The 21,888-nt window shown below is 26.4% G+C and overlaps 2 protein-coding genes across 5 annotated transcripts in view; both read right to left on the bottom strand.

Moving 5' to 3' along the window:
* The window catches only part of LOC113372995 (H/ACA ribonucleoprotein complex subunit 4), a 32,164-nt gene extending 26,049 nt beyond the window's left edge, over window positions 1–6,115 (bottom strand). The window contains exons 1-8 of one of the 4 annotated variants that reach the window (XM_026613330.1): window positions 5,984–6,115; window positions 5,680–5,822; window positions 5,354–5,570; window positions 5,173–5,288; window positions 4,863–5,107; window positions 4,508–4,794; window positions 1,583–1,805; window positions 1,039–1,114 (exon numbers count right to left, since the gene is read on the bottom strand). In XM_026613330.1, coding sequence (XP_026469115.1) covers window positions 1,039–1,114; window positions 1,583–1,805; window positions 4,508–4,794; window positions 4,863–5,107; window positions 5,173–5,288; window positions 5,354–5,570; window positions 5,680–5,820 — 1,305 coding nt within the window. In that variant the 5' untranslated portion in view covers window positions 5,821–5,822; window positions 5,984–6,115. Of the gene's footprint in view, window positions 1–1,038; window positions 1,115–1,578; window positions 1,806–4,507; window positions 4,795–4,862; window positions 5,108–5,172; window positions 5,289–5,353; window positions 5,571–5,679; window positions 5,823–5,983 lie in introns of those variants that run through there. The other 3 variants (XM_026613331.1, XM_026613333.1, XM_026613332.1) reach the window with 3 other exon arrangements.
* A 2,072-nt stretch (window positions 6,116–8,187) lies between these two features.
* LOC113373323 lies at window positions 8,188–21,882 on the bottom strand. The gene is made up of 12 exons (XM_026613632.1): window positions 21,681–21,882; window positions 20,868–21,043; window positions 20,581–20,791; window positions 20,082–20,310; window positions 17,878–18,225; window positions 15,296–15,439; window positions 15,123–15,224; window positions 11,116–11,283; window positions 10,891–11,010; window positions 10,751–10,819; window positions 10,581–10,657; window positions 8,188–8,645 (listed from the first exon to the last, which is right to left on the bottom strand). Exons 1-12 carry the CDS (start codon window positions 21,708–21,710, stop codon window positions 8,553–8,555), a joined length of 1,767 nt encoding a protein of 588 aa, XP_026469417.1. The 5' UTR covers window positions 21,711–21,882; the 3' UTR covers window positions 8,188–8,552.
* Window positions 21,883–21,888: the final 6 nt, after the last annotated feature.

The raw sequence follows: 21,888 nt of genomic DNA, 5'->3' as shown, positions 1-21,888 counted from the left end.
AAAATATCTGATAATCTGATGTGCATAAGTCTAATTATTATTTTTGACCGCCAAATGGCATTTTTATTTACTTTTTTTACTAAATCTCCGAAACCGCTAGACCTGCCTTCATGAAAATTTTATCAATTCTTCATCTTGTCAATACAAGTAAAATGTTTTTTGAATTATTAAAATCGGAGGCTCCGTTCTCTCAAAAACTGAGGTACCGTTTTTGGCACTTTTTGCCCCGTATCTTCGGAACGGCTAGACCTGACTTCGCCAAAAACTAATCAGCACGTCTCCTTATCAATACGAATCGAATGTTTTTTGAATTATTCAAATCGGTTGATCCGTGTTCCCGAAATCGTCGACGAAAATTTGTATCCGCACACACATACATACTACGCACACACACACACACATACATCCATTTTTTCTAAGGTATGCCAAAATATTCAGAAACCTCTGAAACGTAAAGATATATAAAAATTTTCATTTTCGATTTTTTTGCGATTACTATAACTTACCCTACGAGAAGTTAATAGTTAACCAAAAACTTATATTTTAAAAACACTTAAAAAATTAAATTGTGAAACAAAATATTTCCTTCATCAAAATACCTAAAAATTTGTAAAAGAAAACAACTTATATTGTAAAAATACTTAACAATAATAATAAAAATGATAATAATAATAATAATAATAATAACAATAATATAAAACACTTAAATTTGTTAAAATATTATAAAATAACCAAAAATTTGTTAAATAAAATAATTATACTATAAAAGTATTGTAAAAATTATTAAAATACTTATTAAATTTTTAAAAAAATACTTGCAACAAACAAACTAGTTATATTTAAAAATAATTAAAATTAACTAAATATAAATAAGTTTATAGTAAATAAATTAAATAATAAATAAATAAGTAATAAAATAGCTAATAATGAATTAAATTATATTAAACCTGTAAAATATTGACTTAAGCCTTATAATAATATTATTATACCGACGGCTTGTAAAATGAATAAATAAATAAATAAATAAAGAACACTTACTTTCTTTGTAGGTTCTTCAGACCCGTTAGTAGCTGATTGAGAAGCCTCTTGTTCATCCCCCGGTTCTTTCTTAATACTGCAAATATTTTTTTTATTTTATTATTTATTTAATCATTATTATTTAATTAATTTACTATTATTTAATTTATTATTAGGTTGTCAAATATCTCCCTTCCGCTATTTTGCTCTTGGTTTATAATACAAAAAGGCGGAAGGGAGATAGTTGACAACCTTATTATTTATTATATAATTAATTATTTAATGAATTTAATATTTATTATTCATTATTTAATTCATTTGTTCAAATAATTAATTCTTGAATTATTTATTTATGTAATTATTTATAATAAAAATTATAAGAATATTCATTTTTTATTTTTTATTTTTTATTATTTTTTAATTATTTTTTACTTAATTTACTATTTATTATTCAATTAATTTTCTATTTAATATTTATTTTTTTATTCATAATTATTTAATTCATTAGATATTATCAATCAAATTAATCCATTATTACCATTATTACTTTTATCAATTTCCTTACCTGTAATCTACGTATCCAGTAAGCCATTCCTTTGGTGTGTTTTCATTTGGCTTTCCGTGTTTGTCTAATTTTCCTGCGGCTATCAAAGACTTCTTTTGTGATGCCTTAGGTCCTAAGCCCCATTTTCTGGGATATGTATCTCGCTCCATTATCACACGTTTTAATTTAGCACAGACTCCATGGTCGCATGACATCATTGTTGCTGTGGTCATTAGAGCGATTGCTGGAGAAAAAAATTTAATAAACAAGAGTTTTAATTAAATTTGGCATACAAAATGCTTATTTTGTATAAATACTTATAATGAAAAAGTACTTATGAATTTGTTAAATAAAATATTTTAATTGTAATTATAAATTAACTAAACATAAACTTAAAATAAATTTAATTATAAATATATAATATGTGAATTAAATACTATATAAACAAATACTTAAATCATGAAAATAAAATATTTTCAAAAATATTTATAAATCAACTAAAATATTAAATATATAATAAATTAATTATTTAAATAATAAAGTCTTATAATGGAATAAATATAACATAAAAATAATAAATTAACTAAAAATAATGAAAAATAAAAATTAAGAATAAATTAATTAAAAATAAATAATTAATTAAATAATAAATACTTAATAAATACTACTTATTAAATAGTAAAAATAAATATATAAATCACTTATAAGAATAATTATAAATGAACCAAAAATAAGTCAATATTGAATAAATTTATTAATTAAATAATATTTACATTAATGAAATAGTGAATAAATAATGAATAAATAAATAAGAAATTAAGTAATAAATAAAAAACAAATATTAATTTGGTGAAAATAAATTAAAAAATTATTTTAATAATGAATAAAATAATTAAATAATAAACAAATAAATTAATAAATTATGAATGAAATAATTAAATGAATAAAAAATAGATGAATAGATAAATTAATTTAAAAACAAATAAATTAAGGAATTAAATAATAAATAAATTAAAGAAATAATGAATTAATAAATAATGAATAAATAAATATTTGATTAATTAATTAACTAATTGAATAATATATTAAATAAAAAATAATAAATAAATAGATGAATTAATGAATAAGTATTAAATTAATTAATTTCCTAATTAAATAAATTAAATAAAAAATAATTAATGATTAATAAAAAATGAATATATAAATAATTAAATAACAAATAAATAATGCAATAATCAATAAATTAATTATTTAAATAAATGAATTAAATAATGTTAAATAAAAAAATGAATATTAAAAAATTAATTGAATAATTAACTAATTAAATAAATTAAATAAAAAATAATGAATAAATAATAAAAAATTGATATATAAATGATTACATAAATAAATAATTCAAGAATTAATTATTTGAACAAATGAATTAAATAATGATGAATAATAAATATTAAATTAATTAAATAATAATGATTAAATAAAAAAATAAATAAAAAAATAAAAAATGAATAAATAAATAATTAAATACATAAATAAATAATCCAATAATTAATTATTTAAATAAATGAATTGAATAATGATAAATAAAAAATAATTTAATATTAAATATAAAATGAAATTAATAAATAGTAATTAATTAAATGATAATGATTAAATAAATAATAAAATAAAAAATAATAAATACTGAAGAATGAATATATAAATATATAGTTAAAAAATAAATAATCCAATAGATAATAAATTAAATTATGAGTTAATTACTTAAATTTAAAATAAAAATAAATATGAACAAAAAACTAATTAAATATATAATAAAAAATACTAAATAAATAAAGTAAATAAATCATGGATAATAAATAAATCAAATAAATGATGAATAAAAAATGAATTATTCAAATAAATGAATTAAATAATGATTAGATAAAATAAAATATAATAAATACTGAAGAATGAATATATAAATTATTAATAAATAAATAAATAATAAATCAAATTATGAATTAATTATATAAATAAATTTATTGAATAATTATATTAAAAAAATTAAATTAAATAAATGAATTAACTAAATAAATTAATTAACTAATTAAATAAATGAATTGAATAATGATAAATAAAAAAATAATTTAATATTAAATATAAAATGAAATTAATAAATAGTAAATTAATTAAATGATAATGATTAAATAAATAATAAAATAAAAAATAATAAATACTGAAGAATGAATATATAAATATATAGTTAAAAAATAAATAATCCAATAGATAATAAATTAAATTATGAGTTAATTACTTAAATTTAAAATAAAAATAAATTATGAACAAAAAACTAATTAAATATATAATAAAAAATACTAAATAAATAAAGTAAATAAATCATGGATAATAAATAAATCAAATAAATGATGAATAAAAAATGAATTATTCAAATAAATGAATTAAATAATGATTAGATAAAATAAAATATAATAAATACTGAAGAATGAATATATAAATTATTAATAAATAAATAAATAATAAATCAAATTATGAATTAATTATTTAAATAAATTTATTGAATAATTATATTAAAAAATTAAATTAAATAAATGAATTAACTAAATAAATTAATTAACTAATTAAATAATAAATAAATGAATGAAATAATAGATGTTCAGATAAATAATAATAAATAAATACTCGAATCATAAAAAATAAATTGATAAAATAATTATAAATTAACTAAAAATAATAAAAAATAAATAAATACCTAACTATAAAAATCAATTGACAAAAAATCTTATAAAATTATGAGAAAACTAGAAATAATAAAAAAATGAATAAATTGAATAATATGTAATATAATTTGTAATATATTAGCATGAGCCTTATGTTTATAATATATATATATATATATATATATATATATATATATATATATGTATGAAATTATAAATAAATAATATTTACCTAATGCAATAGCTTCTCCCTTAGTAGTAACAATAACAATTTCCTGATTCATCTCGATTCCATCTTCATACCTCAAGACGCCCGGTAACATAACTTTGGCACCGTAACAAACAGCATTCACAGCACTGTCTTTCATTATGATACGTTTATGACGAACTAGAAGTACTTCTAAAGGCTTAACAATCCTCCTCAAGTAACTTTCATCTTTGTGATTCTCATATAACCATTGTGCGTCTAAGATATCGTGCATTGTCACCATGCCTTCTTCCTCTCCTTGGATACCAGACCTGGTGGTAATAGACATATTTTAAGCCTCATTGAAACCTTGGAGGATATTTTTTTAGTATTATTTTACCTGACACGTCTGAGTTCCAACATTTGACCGCCTACGCCTAAAACTAAACCTAAATGCACACACATTGTACGGATGTAGGAACCGGCTTCACAGCTGACCCAGAATACTCCCATGTTGCGCTCTGCATCATAATCGTGCAGGATAGATTCATAGACAGTTCTTACACGTAGTTGACGCTTTACAGCTGATATTAAAGGGGGCCTTTGGAACAAGGCACCACGTAGCTTTTCTAAACCTTGGTTAACCTATTGCAAAATAAACATTAATGATAAATATAAAAATAGATGTGTGTGTGCATGTGTGTACGTACTTTTGCAACACTTTCTACTGCTGAATGAAGTTTAAAAACAGCAACGTACTCTTTACCAGCACTTTGCTGAGATTTGACTAATCTAGTAGCTCTGTCGATACAAACAATAAGACATCCTGGAATAATAAAAACCGTATATAACTTTTCATATAAATAACAATGTCAATTATCATTTCCTTACCTGTTACTTTAGGATCAAGTGTCCCACTGTGTCCAGTCTTCTCCACTTTCAAAATCCTCTTAATCCAAGCCACGACCTCGTGTGAGCTAGGATTTGAAGGCTTGTCTACATTCAAACAGCCGGATTTGATATATTCTGAAAGCTCACGCTTCAACGGTGAAGACCCATAGGGCAATGGTGTGTAATGATTAGTACGGACATTCAGGCGATCAAAGTTCTACAAAAGTTACCAGTAAATCACAATGCAAATTGTAATGCATTATATATATATATATATATATATATATATATATATACATATATATATTTGTATTATATGTATATACCTTTAACAGCAATGGCCATTGTGAAGTATCTAATTGAGGTTTTTTCTCAGAAGGTTCTAAGTGGAATGTTTCGGTTTTCTGTCTTTCTCCCAAATTTTTCACCTTGTGCTTCTTTTCTTTCTTTACTGTTACCTCAGCCATTGCTAAAATAATAATAAAACTATGAATTTCAACAATTATGGATGACTATGAATTATACTAAAACTATATGGATATTGAAGCATTTTCTTACTACTAGATTCTATTACTACTCTAACTTTAACTTAAATTAGTACACAAACCAAGTTTCTAAATACTTCCTTATTATTAAATATAAGTTAAGCACACTATATAATATCTGGATTTACCACGTACTTAGTTATAATCATATATTCTTTCTTATTATTATTCACAAAACCACACACGTGTTTTTTTAAATTATGAATATAAAATTGTGAGGTTATAAACACACACCAATCACGAATCCGAAGATGACTGAAAAACGTAAATATAGATGAGACACTGTATGCCATCTACTTGATAGAAACAAAAGCATAGATAAAAGATGGGAACAAAATTTTAAAACGTTATTTTTAAATTCAAATATATACTTATTATATTTATTATTTGATTTTATAGTTATTTATGTTACTTATATGTTTTAATCACTTCTTCTGATTAATATTTTAACTGTTTATTGATACTGAGTACTTTTATTAAACATTTTAATTTTTTTTTGCAAAAAGTGTACAATACATAGCTACAAAATTACAAAATTTCGATTCAAATTTAAAACTAGGGGACCTTAGATAATTTTAAAATGTCCTAGATACAATCAGAAAATGTTTTAGATTGTGTAATTTTTTTAGATAATCTAAAAATGTTCTAGATAGTGTGAAAATGCTCTACGAACTAGTTGCATATTGTCTAAAATATTGCAAATAGCCTGAAAATATTGTAGATAGTCTGAAAAAATTGCAGTTCGTTTGAAAATGTTGTACATCGTCTAATAATGTTATCTAAAATATAAATATAAAATCAACTTTTGGAACAAAATCATGACGAAAAATAACGTCAAACTTTGAAATCGTATCGTATAACTTTGCAAATTTTGTTAAAACATATAACTTTTGTTTGAAATAAATAAAAAGCTTATGAATCTCTCTATACATCTGCATTTACCAGTTTTCAACTTTTGGAACAAAAACATGACGAAAAAAATAGTCAAACTTTAAAATCGTATCGTATAACTTTGTAAATAAATTGTTTGCGCGTTTTTCGACTGCAAATGTGCCAAATTCTGTTAAAACACATAACTTTTGTTTAATATAAATAAAAAGCTTATAAAATTCTCTATACATCTGCATTTACCAATTTTCAACTTTTGGAACAAAATCATGACGAAAAAAATCGTCAAACTTTAAAATCGTATCGTATAACTTTGCAAATAAATTGTTTGCGCGTTTTTCGACTGCAAATGTGCAAAATTTTGTTAAAACACATAACTTTTGTTAAATATAAATAGAAAGCTTATAAAATTCTCTATACATCCGCATTTACAAAAATCAACTTTTGGAACAAAAACATGACGAAAAAAATCGTCAAACTTTAAAATCGTATCGTATAACTTTGCAAATAAATTGTTTGCGCGTTTTTCGACTGCAATTGTGCTAAAATTTATTAAAACACATAACTTTCAATATAAATAATTCAATATAAATAAAAAGTTTATAAAATTCTCTATACAACCGCATTTACCAAAAATTAACTTTTGGAACAAAAACATGACGAAAAAAATCGTCAAAGTATAAAATCGTATCGTATAACTTTGCAAATAAATTGTTTGCGCGTTTTTCGATTGTGCAAAATTTTGTTCAAACACATAACTTTTGTTCAATATAAATAAAAAAACTTATAAAATTCTTTATACAACCGCATTTACCAAAAATTAACTTTTGGAACAAAATCATGACGAAGAAAATCGCCAAACTATAAAATCGTATAACTCAGTAAACAAATGGTAAATAATAAAATATTTAAAAACTAAACAAATGAATACATCTTCAAGATAATATTTACATTATAGACAATAAATAAATGAAAAAATCGGTAAAATTACAGGAAGTATAGGATAAATTTATATACAAAAATAAAATATCATTATTCTTGTAGTTCTTTTTATTTGATTAAATATAAGTCATAATAGGCTAAAGTAATTATAAAAGGGCAACTCTATACAGGTTCAAAGAATATTAAGAATAGTTTTCGTATATTCACTAATAAAACCAGTATAATTTCTATATTACATCTAAATTAATATAGAATTTATTAAATAAATATCAAAATATCACATCACATGACATAAGATCAGAGGTACTGTACAGCAGTAAACAATAATAAAAATATATTTTTATTATTAAAAAACCATTAAATAGTATTATAGTTATAAAATTTGGCAACTGAAGAATTTCCCTCTTGGGAAAAACTATGATGAAGTCGAATATTTAGGTTTATATTTATTCTACTATACTATTTATTTCATATAATTTCTATCTTGTTGTCCGTCAGTACAGCACCTACTTGTTAAATTTGACTTGTTAACTCTTACATATGATAATTATCGTTTTTTATTATTGTGACCGATACAGAGACATATAAATAAAAATCAATTAAAAGCAATGAATAAAATATAACCTTTGGAATGTATCTAACTATCTCGTGATGCATCATATGAGATTGAATCAACATTCTTGATTTCCAAGCAAAAGAACACTTTTACCAATGCAGCTCGAACCAGCGATTTTAAAGCAGGATTATGAGAAACATAATTTTATAAAAATACTGAGATTTTAATTTTAAACTAAGCCATAAATAATGAATGATGTACAGGAGTGTCATACATCAACTGAGTCACGGTTGTCACGAACTATACTATGTCGAGTTACAGATCTTTTTGCTGGTTGTTGTAATGCTTCAGCCAGAGTCTCCTAAAAAAATATATATATTTAAATTCAAATAATAACATAACAAAGCTATCTATCTATTATTCCAATCGATCATGATTTTTTACAATTAAACCACTTTCCATAGATAGGCCTATAATATTTTAGGATGTTGATATAGACTAATTAAATTTTATTAAAAACGCAAAAATATTCACATTTGTCATTTAAATAAAGACCGAAGGTATTTTGTTAAGACTGAAAATATTTTACGTTGTCTGAAAATGTTCTGGATAATCTGAAATTATTCCAGATAGTCTTAAAATGTTCTAGATTGCTTAAAAATATTCTAGATAGGCTAAAAAAATTCTTGAAAGTTTGAAAATGTTCTAAATAGTCTGAAAATGTTCTACATAGTCTTAAAATGACTTTAGAAAATTTTAAAATGTCATAGATAGTCTGAAAATATTTTAGATTATTTGAAAATTACGTTGAAGTTCGTCTAAAAATGTTGCAGATCGACTAAAAATGTTTCAGATCGTCTCAAAGTGTTGCAAATTATTGTAAATAGTCTGAATTATAGATTCTCTAAAAATGTTGCAGACCGTCTAAAAATGTTGCAAAAAGTCTGAAAATGTTGCAAATCGTCTAAAAATGTTGCAAATTGAGTAAATATGTTGCAAATTGTCTGGAAGTGTTGCAAAACGTCTGAAAATATTTTAAAAGTAAAATTAAAGTTAAATTTTGAGAATGTTGCAAATCGTCTAAAAAAATTGCAGGCTGTCTGAAAAAAAAATGTTTAAAAGGGATGCAAACCCTTCAAAAGTGCAAATTGTCTAAAAATGTTGCAGATCTTCTCAAAGTGTTGCATAGTGTCTAAAAATGTCGTAGATCGTTTAAAAATGTTGCAAATTCTCTGAAAGTGTTGAAAATCGTTTAAAAGTGTTGCAAATCACCAGAAAGTGTTCCAGATTGTCTAAAAATATTGCAAATTGAGTGAAAACGTTGCAGATTGTCTAAAAATGTTGCAGTTCGTCTAAAAATGGAGCAGATAGTCTTAAAGTGTTGCAAATTGTTTAAAAATATTGCAGATCGTCTTAGTGTTGTGTAGATTATCTAAAAATGTGGGAAATCGTCTAAAAATGAGAAAACCCTTCTGAAAATGTTGCAAATATTCTAAAAATGTTTCAAATCTCCAGAAAATGTTGTAGATCATGTAAAGATGTTGCAGATCGCCTAAAAATGTTGCACATCGTCTAAAAATCTTGCAAATCGTCTAAAAAAGTTGCAAATCGTCTAACAATATTGTAGAACATCTAAAATGTTGCAGGTCGTCTAAAAATGTTGCAATTTGTCTGAAAAATTGAAAATTGCCTAAAAACGTTACATATCGTCTAAAAATGTTGTAAATCGTGAAAAAAAATTTGCAAATCGTCAAGATAATGTTGCAAATGTTGTAGATCATGTAAAGATGTTGCAGATCGCCTAAAAATGTTGCACATCGTCTAAAAATCTTGCAAATCGTCTAAAAATGTTGCAAATCGTCTAACAATATTGTAGAACATCTAAAAATGTTGCAGGTCGTCTAAAAATGTTGCAATTTGTCTGAAAAATTGAAAATTGCCTAAAAACGTTACATATCGTCTAAAAATGTTGTAAATCGTGAAAAAAAATTTGCAAATCGTCAAGATAATGTTGCAATACGTTTTTTAAAAATTGACGACAACAGATTGAATTTAGGCTCACATGTACACACACGCACATACTTTTTCTAAATTTGGTCTCATTCGATTCAGAATCATTCGAAACGTCGATAAAACATCGTCGACAAAATTAGCAAAAAAAACCTATAAACTGCAATAATTCTTTAACTAAAAATTAATATTATAAATGTTAATAATAAAATTAAAAATATATAAAATATAAACATAAAAATAATACTAATGTTAATAAAGAAATTAAAAAAAAATGATAACAAACCTCAAACCTGGATGTAATCAATTTGCTTTTAGAAATTGATTTACGTGGTATGTTGTCTAAAGACTTTGGAGGCAAATCTAAACAAAAATCGAAAAAAATAATAAATGAAATATAAATAAAAAATAATTATGAAAATATATTTAACAATGATAAAATCATTTTTTAAGTACCTCTAGGGTTTTCAATACGGTTCAAACCTGCAGCCAATTCTTTCACACTTCGTCGTTCTAAAGCAGCACCTATAAAATAACAAAAAATAAAAAAAATCAGCACATAATGATATTGTTATTATAAAATTTTTATTACATACCAGGCGTAATTCCAACAATACTTCCTCCAACCAGACTTGTCCCAATCGTACCAGGACTAATACCCAGTATACTACCACCGGTTGCTGTACCGACCATATTTTTGTTGATACCAGTCAATTCTATAAAAATAACACACCATTTTAACAGACACACCAGGAAAAAGGCATTTCGAATGTTTGTATGAAATAATGTGTTTCTTATTACTGTGGCTTTTTATATTTTACCATTATCCATGCCGTCCATGAGCAGTGAGTCATTATTATGAGATGACGGTGATAGTTGCTCATCGTAGAATTGGAAGTCAGTATTCTGTCTGTCGGCACCAGAAACTGACCAGGGCCTAGGTTTTACACTTGTCTGATTTGGCCTGGACCACACTGAGCAATGGGAACCTGATTCGTGGTGGATGGTACAGAAATGATTGTTAAAATGAAACATGGTAATTATGGTTGATACATGGATACATGGAAACATGGTTGTCGTAGCAACTAGGGAATGCAATACCGATCGAAAATTTCAATACCGGTATTTCGGTAATTTTTCGTTTTAAAACCGGAATACCGGTAAATTACCGGTATTTTTATTATCTTAAACAAACGTAAACAAAATTGAAAGTTACTAGTACAACTATAAATGTATATACAACTACTACTATATTCAACTACATAATAAAAACAATAAAATAAAACAGTACGTTTATTTTTTTAAATAATAATTTAACAAAATTATATCCCATTTAATTAATTCATTATCACTATCGAGTATATTGAGTACTTTTCACCAAAAACAAACTTATGAGTAAGAAAGACCAAAAACTCATAAAAGGTCATATTACATTATTATAATAAACTGTATTGTCTGTATCCGATGTGTTAAATTAGCATAATCTCCAATATTTTAAAAAAAATATTTTTCTACACTAATTTAAGATCGTATACTTTGTCGAGATAAATAATAAGTTACTATAATTGTTGAGTATTGTTATTTAAAACAACGTGATGCTTCTATAGTATTTTCAAACTTCGAAACGTTTTCGAAAAATAATATTTTATAATTGTAATAAGAAGCAAAAATATTTAGTAATTATCATAATTATTATGTATAAAGTAAGAAAAAAAATAAAGATTACGCAGGGGTAATCAGTATGATATAAAATATTAGGTTGTCAAATATCTCCCTTCCGCTTTTTTGCTCTTGGTTTATAATACAAAAAGGCGGAAGGGAGATATTTGACAACCATTTTGGCGCAAATATCACTTTAAAAAACCGTTACATTTTTACAAAAGATGAAACAAACATCATTATCTATCAGTCCAATTCTATTTATTGTAACATGATATGAAGCCCTTAGTAAAGCAATAAATATTCAGTTTAATGACGAGTTGAGATAATATTTGACATTTGTTTATCCTATAGAATCACTTGAAGATATAGCTGTTTATGCGATTATGGAATTTAAAGATAAATTTGTTCCGAGAAATATAAACTTTAGTGTATTATGTATCAAATAGCGCTTATGTAAAAATACCGAAATGACCGGTATTTTTGGGGTAAATACCGGTAAAAATACCGTCGAAAAATCGGGCGGTTTACCGGTAATTCGATATACCGGTATACCGGTATTGCATTCCCTAATGGTTATACATAGGAACATGGTTATCATGGCAACGCTTTCTTATGCTTGTTCTTGGTATTGAAAATTATGAAAATGCCTATCTATTTAATAAAATATTTTACATATAAACAAGCAAGGAATAATGTTATGATAACAGAATTCTAGATGATGCAGTTATCATAAGATTCTTCCTTGCATGTTTATATGTAAAATACATAGATAGGCAAATGTATAGACATTTTCATAATTTTCAATACCAAGAACAAACATGAGAGATCATTACCATGACAACGCTATTTTATGAGCTCTGTTACGTCAGAATTGCCCCATGAATTTCGATTCGATGATTTGATTTTCTGATGACTAGTGAAAGTTGCCATATACATTAAACTAAAAAAACACACATGTATTAGATTGAATACTGAGTTTTTTTTTTCAATTTATGGATAACAACATGGTATAGATAAAACAACATAACACTTAAGAATGTATTCATTAACAAGAGATGCCTAATGAATTCATCTGAGGATATATTTCTTACAATTACGAAGCTGTATATTTAATGCGATTAGTATATTAAGTGCTACAGTACAAAATCTTACGAACTAAATCATAGAAATTAATGTAGTTAATAAATGATTAAAGAGATTGTTATAAAGAATATCAATCGATATTGATTAATAAGGTTTTTTTAAAAAAAGCAAAAACATACATTAGTAGCATGCAAAAGGTTATAGTACAAACAACATGCTTTTACATAAATTTAATTTCTATACATATTTTAACTATTAGTGCATGGCTTCGTGCCGTAAGGCAAATTGCTGGAACTTCCCGTACCACAATTAAATATTCGAAAGAAAAAAGCCAGTAATCAGTAAATATTGTTCAATGATTATTAATAATTGTTTTAAATATTTTCAAATAGATAATTATAAATACTATATATTTTATTGCTCATCTAATATACAGTGACGACGTTATAGCATAAAACACTTAAGAATGTTTATATTAACAATAACATTAATATTCTTCTTCTTCTTCTTTTTATTATTATTATCTCACTATTTCTATTATTGTTATTTTGTTATATTTTATTGTTTTTCTAGTATTATTTTATTATTCAGAAATTTTATTTATATTATTCATTAATTTTATTTTTATTATTATTTGCATTTATTTTATATTAAATCATCATATTACGGATATTATTTTCATGTAATTTCTATCCTTTGCTCTCTTATTTATTTAAATTTATGTTATTATTTATCAATATTACTAGATGTTAATTATTTAACAGTTGTAATAAATATTGTAATTAAAAAATATATACATTAACAAAAATTGCCAAATGAATCCATCTGAGGATATATTTCTTACGAGCAGAATAACGCATATAAAATACATTCATTTTTAAACATAATTGTAAATTTAAAGGTTATATATAACGTATAAACTTTGTAAATTTTTGAAAATTTTGAAAAAAAAAATCTTTTGAGAATTTTGAAATTGGTTTAACTTTAAAAATTAAATATTTTGGTACGGAACCCAAAAAAATTGTAAAAAAAAATCAGTACTCATTTTGAAATTCTCCGTAAAATATCTGATAATTTGATGTGCACACGTCTAGTGATCATTTTTGACCGCCAAATATCTTTGTTTGGTACTTTTTTCTGTATACCTTCGAAACTGCTGGACCTACCTAACCAAAAATTTAATCAATTCTTCATTTCATCAATGCAAATATAATGTTTTTTGAATAATTCAAATCGGATGCTCCGTTCTCTCAAAAACTGAATGAACGTTTTTGGCACTTTTTGCCTAGTATCTCCGAAACGGCTGGACCTGCCTTTGAATAAAACACTAATCGGCAGGTTTTTTGAATCATTCAAATCGGTTGAACCGTGTTTCCAAAATTGTCGACAAAAATTTGTATCCGAACACACACACACATAAATGTTCAGAAACCTTTGAAACGTAAAATTATAAAAAAAAATATTTTCGATTTTTACGAAATCACGAATTATCACGTGGGACAGGGAGGTGTATAGTAAATTATCACATGTATTTATTTTTTAGCTATTTTTAAAAAAAAAATCAAACGCTTTCAAAAAAAATTAATAATTTTACGATTTTTTCTCGTAACTAAAAATACTCGTGATGTTTGTTGGAAAAGGGGGTGTAATTTTAAATATCACAACGTATCAACAAGGGGGAAGGGGTGGGTCCAAAAATCCTTAAAAAATCGATCACGTTATTAAAGGACCTATTATAATAGGTTGTCAAATATCTCCCTTCCGCTTTTTTGCTCTTGGTTTAATACAAAAAGGCGGATATTTGACAACCTAATATTTCGTCTTAAAATAATAAAAATTAAAGTAACAGTACTTATAATAATCTATTTGAAAACATTTAAAATTCCTCGAACATTTCGTTACGGTACGGGAAGCGAAGCTCCAGCAAATTGCCTTAAGGCACGATGCCATACACCACTAGTTTATGCATATGTAAAATGGTTAAAATGTTAGTATATGAATTCTTTCTAAATGTTTGATTACAACTAAATACTCTAATTCATGCAACATCCAGTTAGTAGTTAGATATGTATTCGAGTCCTACCATTTCTGGTAACAGTCGTCTCAGTACTTTTCGTAGTGCTACTCGCGCTGTCGTTAGAAGTATCGTCCGATCTATGATGTGCAGAAGATCTGTCATCCAAAACTGCAAAATAAATAAATAAAATATTAGTATTAATATACTAATTACAGCGAGAAATACTAGCTGTTACCTACCTTTGCAATCGAGAGACAGAAAGGCGTTGGATACCACATTAATAGGCGAACTTCCTAAAGAATGCCGTCCCGATGCTGGAGAATGACTTTCTAAGTTGTCAATTGATAAAGATCGTGGTTGCGAATTTATCAAATCCGTCACATCTAGAAAAAATGATAAAATAACTAGTTGGTATTGGTATTTTGACTTGAGGCAAGTTACATGAACTTCTCGATATGTGTAAATAATCGACTTAATCAATGAAATATAAATTAATTCATGAGTGATTAAAAGTATTCCGAGTGGATTTATTACACATAATTGAAAACAAACGAACGCGTTAACTCGGAGTATTTTCTAAGAGCAAATTTTCAAAAATCAATAATTTTTATAATTGAACCAGTTTCCGTAGGACTTTAATGGTTTAGTATGCTCGTCTAATTTTAATTTTAACAAACGTCAAAAAAACTACTCATTTTCTCAAACTTTGATGAATTTTAAAAATTAAACTACTTGTCGTAAGGCCGTAATATTTCAGAAGTTCTATAAGACCATGATATATATCGCCAAAAAAAGTTTCATAAAAATCGTCTTAATTTTTTTTTCAACATTTAATTACAAGAAAACGGCTCGGTAGATTTTCACCTAAAACTAATCAGTATCATTCCCAAATAATATATTTCGAACAGTTTTTGATTTTTTAAAATCGGTTCGGTAGTTTGAGATTAAATGTGGTCGAAAAGTTTAACACTTTTTTTCAAATTACAAAGAAAACACAAAACTGACAAACGATAGTCCTCATCGAGATACATCAAATAGCTTTTAAATTTCTGAAATCGGTTCAGGCGTTTTTGAGAAAACGTCGATCAAAAGTCTAATTTTGACTTTTTTTATAGCGCCCCCCCCTATTAATTTTAACTGTTCTAACAGTTTGTCATTAAAATTATATGAATATTTACATATTTTTTAAAAATTAATTTTTAATTATTCTGGATTTAGTACACAAACAAACAGATATAATCTAAAACCGTATAAAATAGGTTGATTTTAAATTTATTTAGAAAATCGAGGCGATTCGCGGGTTGATTATAATCAAATATTTTTAAATTTTCAATTATTTTTAACGTATGTGCAATATTAATATTTGGATTTTGAAACATTTTACTTATTTATTATGCGAGTTATTCTATTGAGCAAATCATGCCAAGAGAGCTAAAAAAAACTAGCTTTTCATTTTCAATCATAACACTCGTATTTCATGTTGGATTTTTTAAATTTTAATTTAATTTTCAATAATTTAATTATTTACAATATCCAAAATATAAACAGATATCAAAAGATCCGAATTGTATTTATCCGTGCCCTCCGGTCATATTCAGAGTATCAGTTTTGAAGTTAAATTTTTAACGTATTTTAGAAGTATTGTCAAAAAATCAGTAAAAAAATGCATAGAAATTACACATTTCTAACTATATTAAAAAAAAACTTATTATATTTGATATGTATTATTTCTGTATAGTTAATAATTATTAAATTTAGAGTATGGACACCACTAGGTACAAAACAAGACTTAAGATTTTTGTTCCAAAGTAAATTTTGCTTCCATTTTTCATATTTGTTCCATTTCCATAACCCTAACCACATATCATCAACATTCAAAATTCATCGGAAGCCAGACATTTGCAAATAAAAAAAAAGTTACAATTTAATTTCCCGGAATAAATATGTCATTTTCTAAGCACTGACTCCCCATTTTATATTTTCCCGATTATAATTTGTTTATATGTTTTAAAAAGTTTCGTTTTAACTAAATCAGCTCGCAATGTTTCATCAATAATGCCCAATAATTAATTTAATCTTCCGTAGGTTTGCGCTTACGGGATTGAACACTAGATAATTTCTTTTTCGATTCCACGGTAACTTCAAACTGAGAAAATATTGAATAAGTAGATTAAGCAAAAAACAGAGCTGTTATTTACTAATTTGCAGAGTTATTAATCGATTAATTGTTTCTACTGATATCACATTGCAAAATAAATGTGCTTTTTGTATCCCTACTTAAGTTAGATTGTTTATTATAATGTACTAAGTATTCTAGACTTTATATAAATAATTATATAAAAAATATAAATAATATTAGGTTGTCAAATATCTCCCTTCCGCTTTTTTGCTCTTGGTTTATAATACAAAAAGGCGGAAGGGAGATATTTGACAACCTATTATATTATAAATTTAATTTCCGAAACTCGTTTTAGCGCCCCCTAAGACTTGCGCCCGCATTTTTTGCATGCATCGCATGCAAGGCAGGACCGGCCCTGCATAGTACTATAATGCTTTAGAATGTTTATTAAGACCAGGTACTCTATTGTTATGCCAAGTAAATCGTCTAATTTTAATTTTAACAAACGTCAAAAAAAACTACTCATTTTCTCAAACTAAGAATTAAACTACTTGTCGTAAGTCCGTAATATTAGGTTGTCAAATATCTCCCTTCCGCTTTTTTGCTATTGGTTTATAATACAAAAAGGCGGAAGGGAGATATTTGACAACCTATTTCAGTAACTTCTATAAGGCCATGTGTGTGTTCATTTTGTCTACTAACTTTTCTTCTTAACATCGAACACCCCAGAATCCATAGTCGGTGTCCTATCCCTAACTCCTCCTTCATCCCCATCGACTGCTTCGCTGCTGCTGCAAACGGTTCCATCGTCCTTAAGACTTTCGGCCAAAGAAAGGGTGGAGCAGCCCTCGCTGGTTGTAGGCGACCCTGCAATCATCGGAGGCGTGTGCGAAGGCGTAGGAGTCGCCGAAGACACCGAAGCCGACGCCGAAGACGGCGGGAAGAACGAATCTAGTCCTTCGCCTAATTCGCTGCACGTACTGTTGTTTCCATCTAGGCAGGCTACGAGGGGTCGGGTTGGGGCTTTGTTTTTTGCACGTTTGGGACGACCTAGAAATAATAATTAAATATATACTAGCTGACCCGGCAAACGTTGTTTTACCATAAAAATATTTCTACCATAAAATGTTTAGTATACAAGTAACAAACTGACTACAAATGTAGTGCTTAAGTGAAAGGAGCAGCTAAGAAAAAAACATATGAATAGTTTACCCACTGCAAAGCACACCACATATAAATGTCCGTTAATATGTCTTTGCAAGTGCCAACCTACTCTGAAACTGATTGGCACATTTAACGTTTCAAGATTTTGATATATTATTACCGCGCTTTTTATTAATTCATTAAATTTTGAATTGCGAATCAAAATCCGATAATTATTTTTTTTTAAATTATATGTTATGTTGCATGTCCAGTGATTTCACTAAGATTGAAAAAAAAATTGAGATAGAGAAAAATTTTACAGCTTTGCCATAGATTTGTATGGTACCTATAGTTCCCTATAAAACACTGTTGTATATTCAGATTTTAATATTCAATCTCTCTGTCTTTTTTTTTGCAAAAATGGCTCTTTATGCAAACCATTTATAAACTATGTACTGTTTGTGCGGAACGAGAAATATTTTCACAAAGTGGATAACCCCTGATAAAAAGAAATTGTTTTATTTTAAGTAAATTTCGTTTAAGGTCAGTAAAAATACTTTCTGACTGAAATCGTGATAAAAAATTATTCGATCACTAAAATGGCTATTATGAAATAGAGATTTGTGGAACGAGGGTGAAAATTTAGAGTTGTGTGCTTTTTTTAATTCCGTATTATGAACATTGAAATTGAAAGAAAATTGATTCCAAAATTTTAAAAAAAGTTAGAAGTGGTTGATAAAAATTAACAGTTTTTTATGTTAAAAGAGTTCCAGGTATTTTTTAATTTTTAATTATAGAAAATTGAAATGAAGAAAATTGGTTCCAAAATCTAAATAAATATTGAGGGTGGACAACCCATGATAAAAATAAATAGTATTTTGAAGTAAAAAAAAAATACAATAAAAAAAGTTACCTCATAATCGAAAAAATGTGTTAGGGTTGGACAACCCTTAATAAAAATAAATTGATTTTTAAAGTAACATTTTAAACATTCTCATATACTCAAAAAAATCTCAACTAAAATCATGTCAAATAAAAATCAAATTAAAACTAAAAGAAAATTGATTCCAAAATATAAAAAATAGGGTTGGATAACCCTTGATAAAAATAAATTGTAGCGCGAAGTAAAGAGAGTTTCATGTATTTTTCAATTTCAAATTATAGAAAATTAAAATAAAGAAAATTCATAAAAAATTTAAAAAAATGTTAGGTCTGGATAACACTTGATCAAAATAAATAGTTATTTGAAGATTTGTATATATTTTATCAATTCCGCATAAAAAAAATTGTAATAAAAAATTCGACCCTAAAATTTAAAACAACATTAGGATTGAGCAACCATTAATAATAATAAATTTTATTTTAAAGAAAAATTTAAGCTTTTCTTCAAGATCAAATATCTGAACTAAAATTATGCCTAAAAATAGGTTGGTGATAAAAAAGTAAAAAATTTGAGTTGTATGTATTTTTAATGTCACATTATAAAAAAAATAAAAGCAAAAAAATCGTTCCAAAAAAAATAAGCTATAAAAAATAGGTGTTAGTGATAAAAAAGTGAAAATTTTGGGTCGTATGAAAAATCGTTCGAAAAAATTAAGAGAACCATTATCACTTAGGGGTATAAAAAACAGATAGTTACCTACGATCCTCAGACCTACTGAATACGCATATAAAATTTGGTATGAATCGGTGAAGCCGTTTCGGAGGTTTGTGTTTATGTCACGAGTATTTTATATATAAGATATAAATTTATTTTCTATTACCTTTAACCAAATGTTGAAGCTGATGTGAACTACTCGGCAGCTCTGTAACCCTGTCCAATCTATCATGCGATTGTTGTAAAATCTTCGGAAGCAAATCAGGAGCTCCTCCGCCTGCGGAGGAACTAAAATGCGAATCTGCTGTAAAGGCTCCAAGACCGTCCAGGACTGATTTTGGACGAAGTTTGCGACCGTGGACTGATTTCCGTTTGGACATCATATGTGGAGTAGCCTAGAAAAAAAAACAGAAAAATAAAAGGATATTTATGTTATAAAACATGAAACTATTTGCATTGTTTTGTGGAATTATCATTGGTTACTAAACATGCTTAGTTACTCACAAGATTCAAATACTCCAGTTTCTGCACAGTCCAACAATGATAAAAAAAAAATTAATTTCATCATGTACAATTAAAGATATATTTTAACTAATTGCAGATTAAAAAAGTTTGCTTCTTGTCCGATATGTAATTTTTTCTATTATTAAAATATTTATAATTACCGTCGGTGATGTGTCTATAGGTCGTCTAAGAACAGTTGGTGTAGGTCCTCGAGGCCTGAGCACATCTGGTGTATTCGGCCGAACCAGCATATCAGACAAATCCAGTCCACTGTTAGGATTCGCTAAAACCCGCTGAATTTTCGATAAAGCTTCCATAACTTCATCAGTTACACGATCGGAAACGTGAGCTGCCATTGACAGATTGACTTCACTGTAAAAAAAAACAGTAATATATTTTGATTATACTATTTTGAAGTTACCATTATCAATGGTGAAGGATAACTTACTTGACGCGATTCATTATTTCTGCACCAGCCTGGTCGACAATAACAGTCTTCACAAAATCTGAACTGATTAAGGCTCTTGGTTGACCCGATCTGATCAAATCCTGGTAGCATTCGTGTGATGATAAAATACTTGGGCAGGAATCGATTGCGCAACGCACCATGCTGTCCAAAGAACCCTTAAATGAAAATTCATAATTAGCAGTAGGTAATGATGGAGCTTTTAATAATAATTTATGCCAAAATGTTCAGAAACATTCGAAACGTGAAGTAATGCAAAAATTTTCATTTTCGATTTTTTGCAGAGAATGCCTAGTTTTTGCTCTGAATTCAATTTTTGTTACAAACTTTCTGTAAAAAAAATAGTTACATCTATTAATAAAAGGTGCTAGTTGAATTCACCAAACAATATTCTCTAATAATAAGTCTATACTCAATAATAAAGTAGTTTTCTAAAGTCCGGGCTTTCGCATAAAGCTGCGTGAATTGTTAACCTGAAACGACGCGTCGATCGAGGTTAAAGCGCAACGCGCGCACCGCCCCTAAAATAAGTACCGCTTAAACCAAAATATATATAATAATTATATAATAATATTCATATATTATTTATTGGCCTATTAATGAATAAATGTGTTATGTTATCTTATTATAAGCAGAGAGTAATATGAAGGAGCAAAAAAAACAAATATTTTGAAAAATTGAAAAAAACATTCCGTCGACGAAAATTCGTACCCGCACTTACTCAATCAATCTTTTCTAAGGTATGCCAAAATGTTCAGTTATGCAAAAAATTCATTCTCAATTTTTAGTTCTTACCTGCAAAAAATTTGTCAAAACCTCCTGCATCTCCTCAGCGGACTGTTTAAGTTTATGTTCAATAGCATTCTGCTCATCCTTCTTATAACAATGTCATGAAGTCTTGGAAGCACTTGTTTTGAACCTTCAGCATCAGCTAAAAGCGATTTGGCTAAATCGAAATCAAAAGGTTTACCCTCACTTTCATTGGCCTGCGCTGATTCCGACA

Source organism: Ctenocephalides felis, unplaced genomic scaffold (assembly GCF_003426905.1).
Source record: "Ctenocephalides felis isolate EL2017-DRISC unplaced genomic scaffold, ASM342690v1 CF-g0.4_SCAFFOLD_01604, whole genome shotgun sequence".
In the NCBI taxonomy this organism is placed as follows: domain Eukaryota; kingdom Metazoa; phylum Arthropoda; class Insecta; order Siphonaptera; family Pulicidae; genus Ctenocephalides; species Ctenocephalides felis.
The sequence above is the reverse complement of the archived record's forward strand: the minus strand, read 5'-3'. Positions and strand labels throughout refer to the sequence as shown.

Bases quoted from the DNA above. Each gene is read 5' to 3' on its own strand.
- LOC113373323 (XM_026613632.1), bottom strand. From the start codon at position 21,710: ATGCAGGAGGTTTTGACAAATTTTTTGCAG. The intron at 20,311-20,580 runs GTAATTATAAAT...TTTTTTTTCTAG, and splicing joins CTATAGACACATCACCGACG to GCTACTCCACATATGATGTC. The intron at 18,226-20,081 runs GTAATAGAAAAT...TATTATTTCTAG, and splicing joins GCTTCAACATTTGGTTAAAG to GTCGTCCCAAACGTGCAAAA.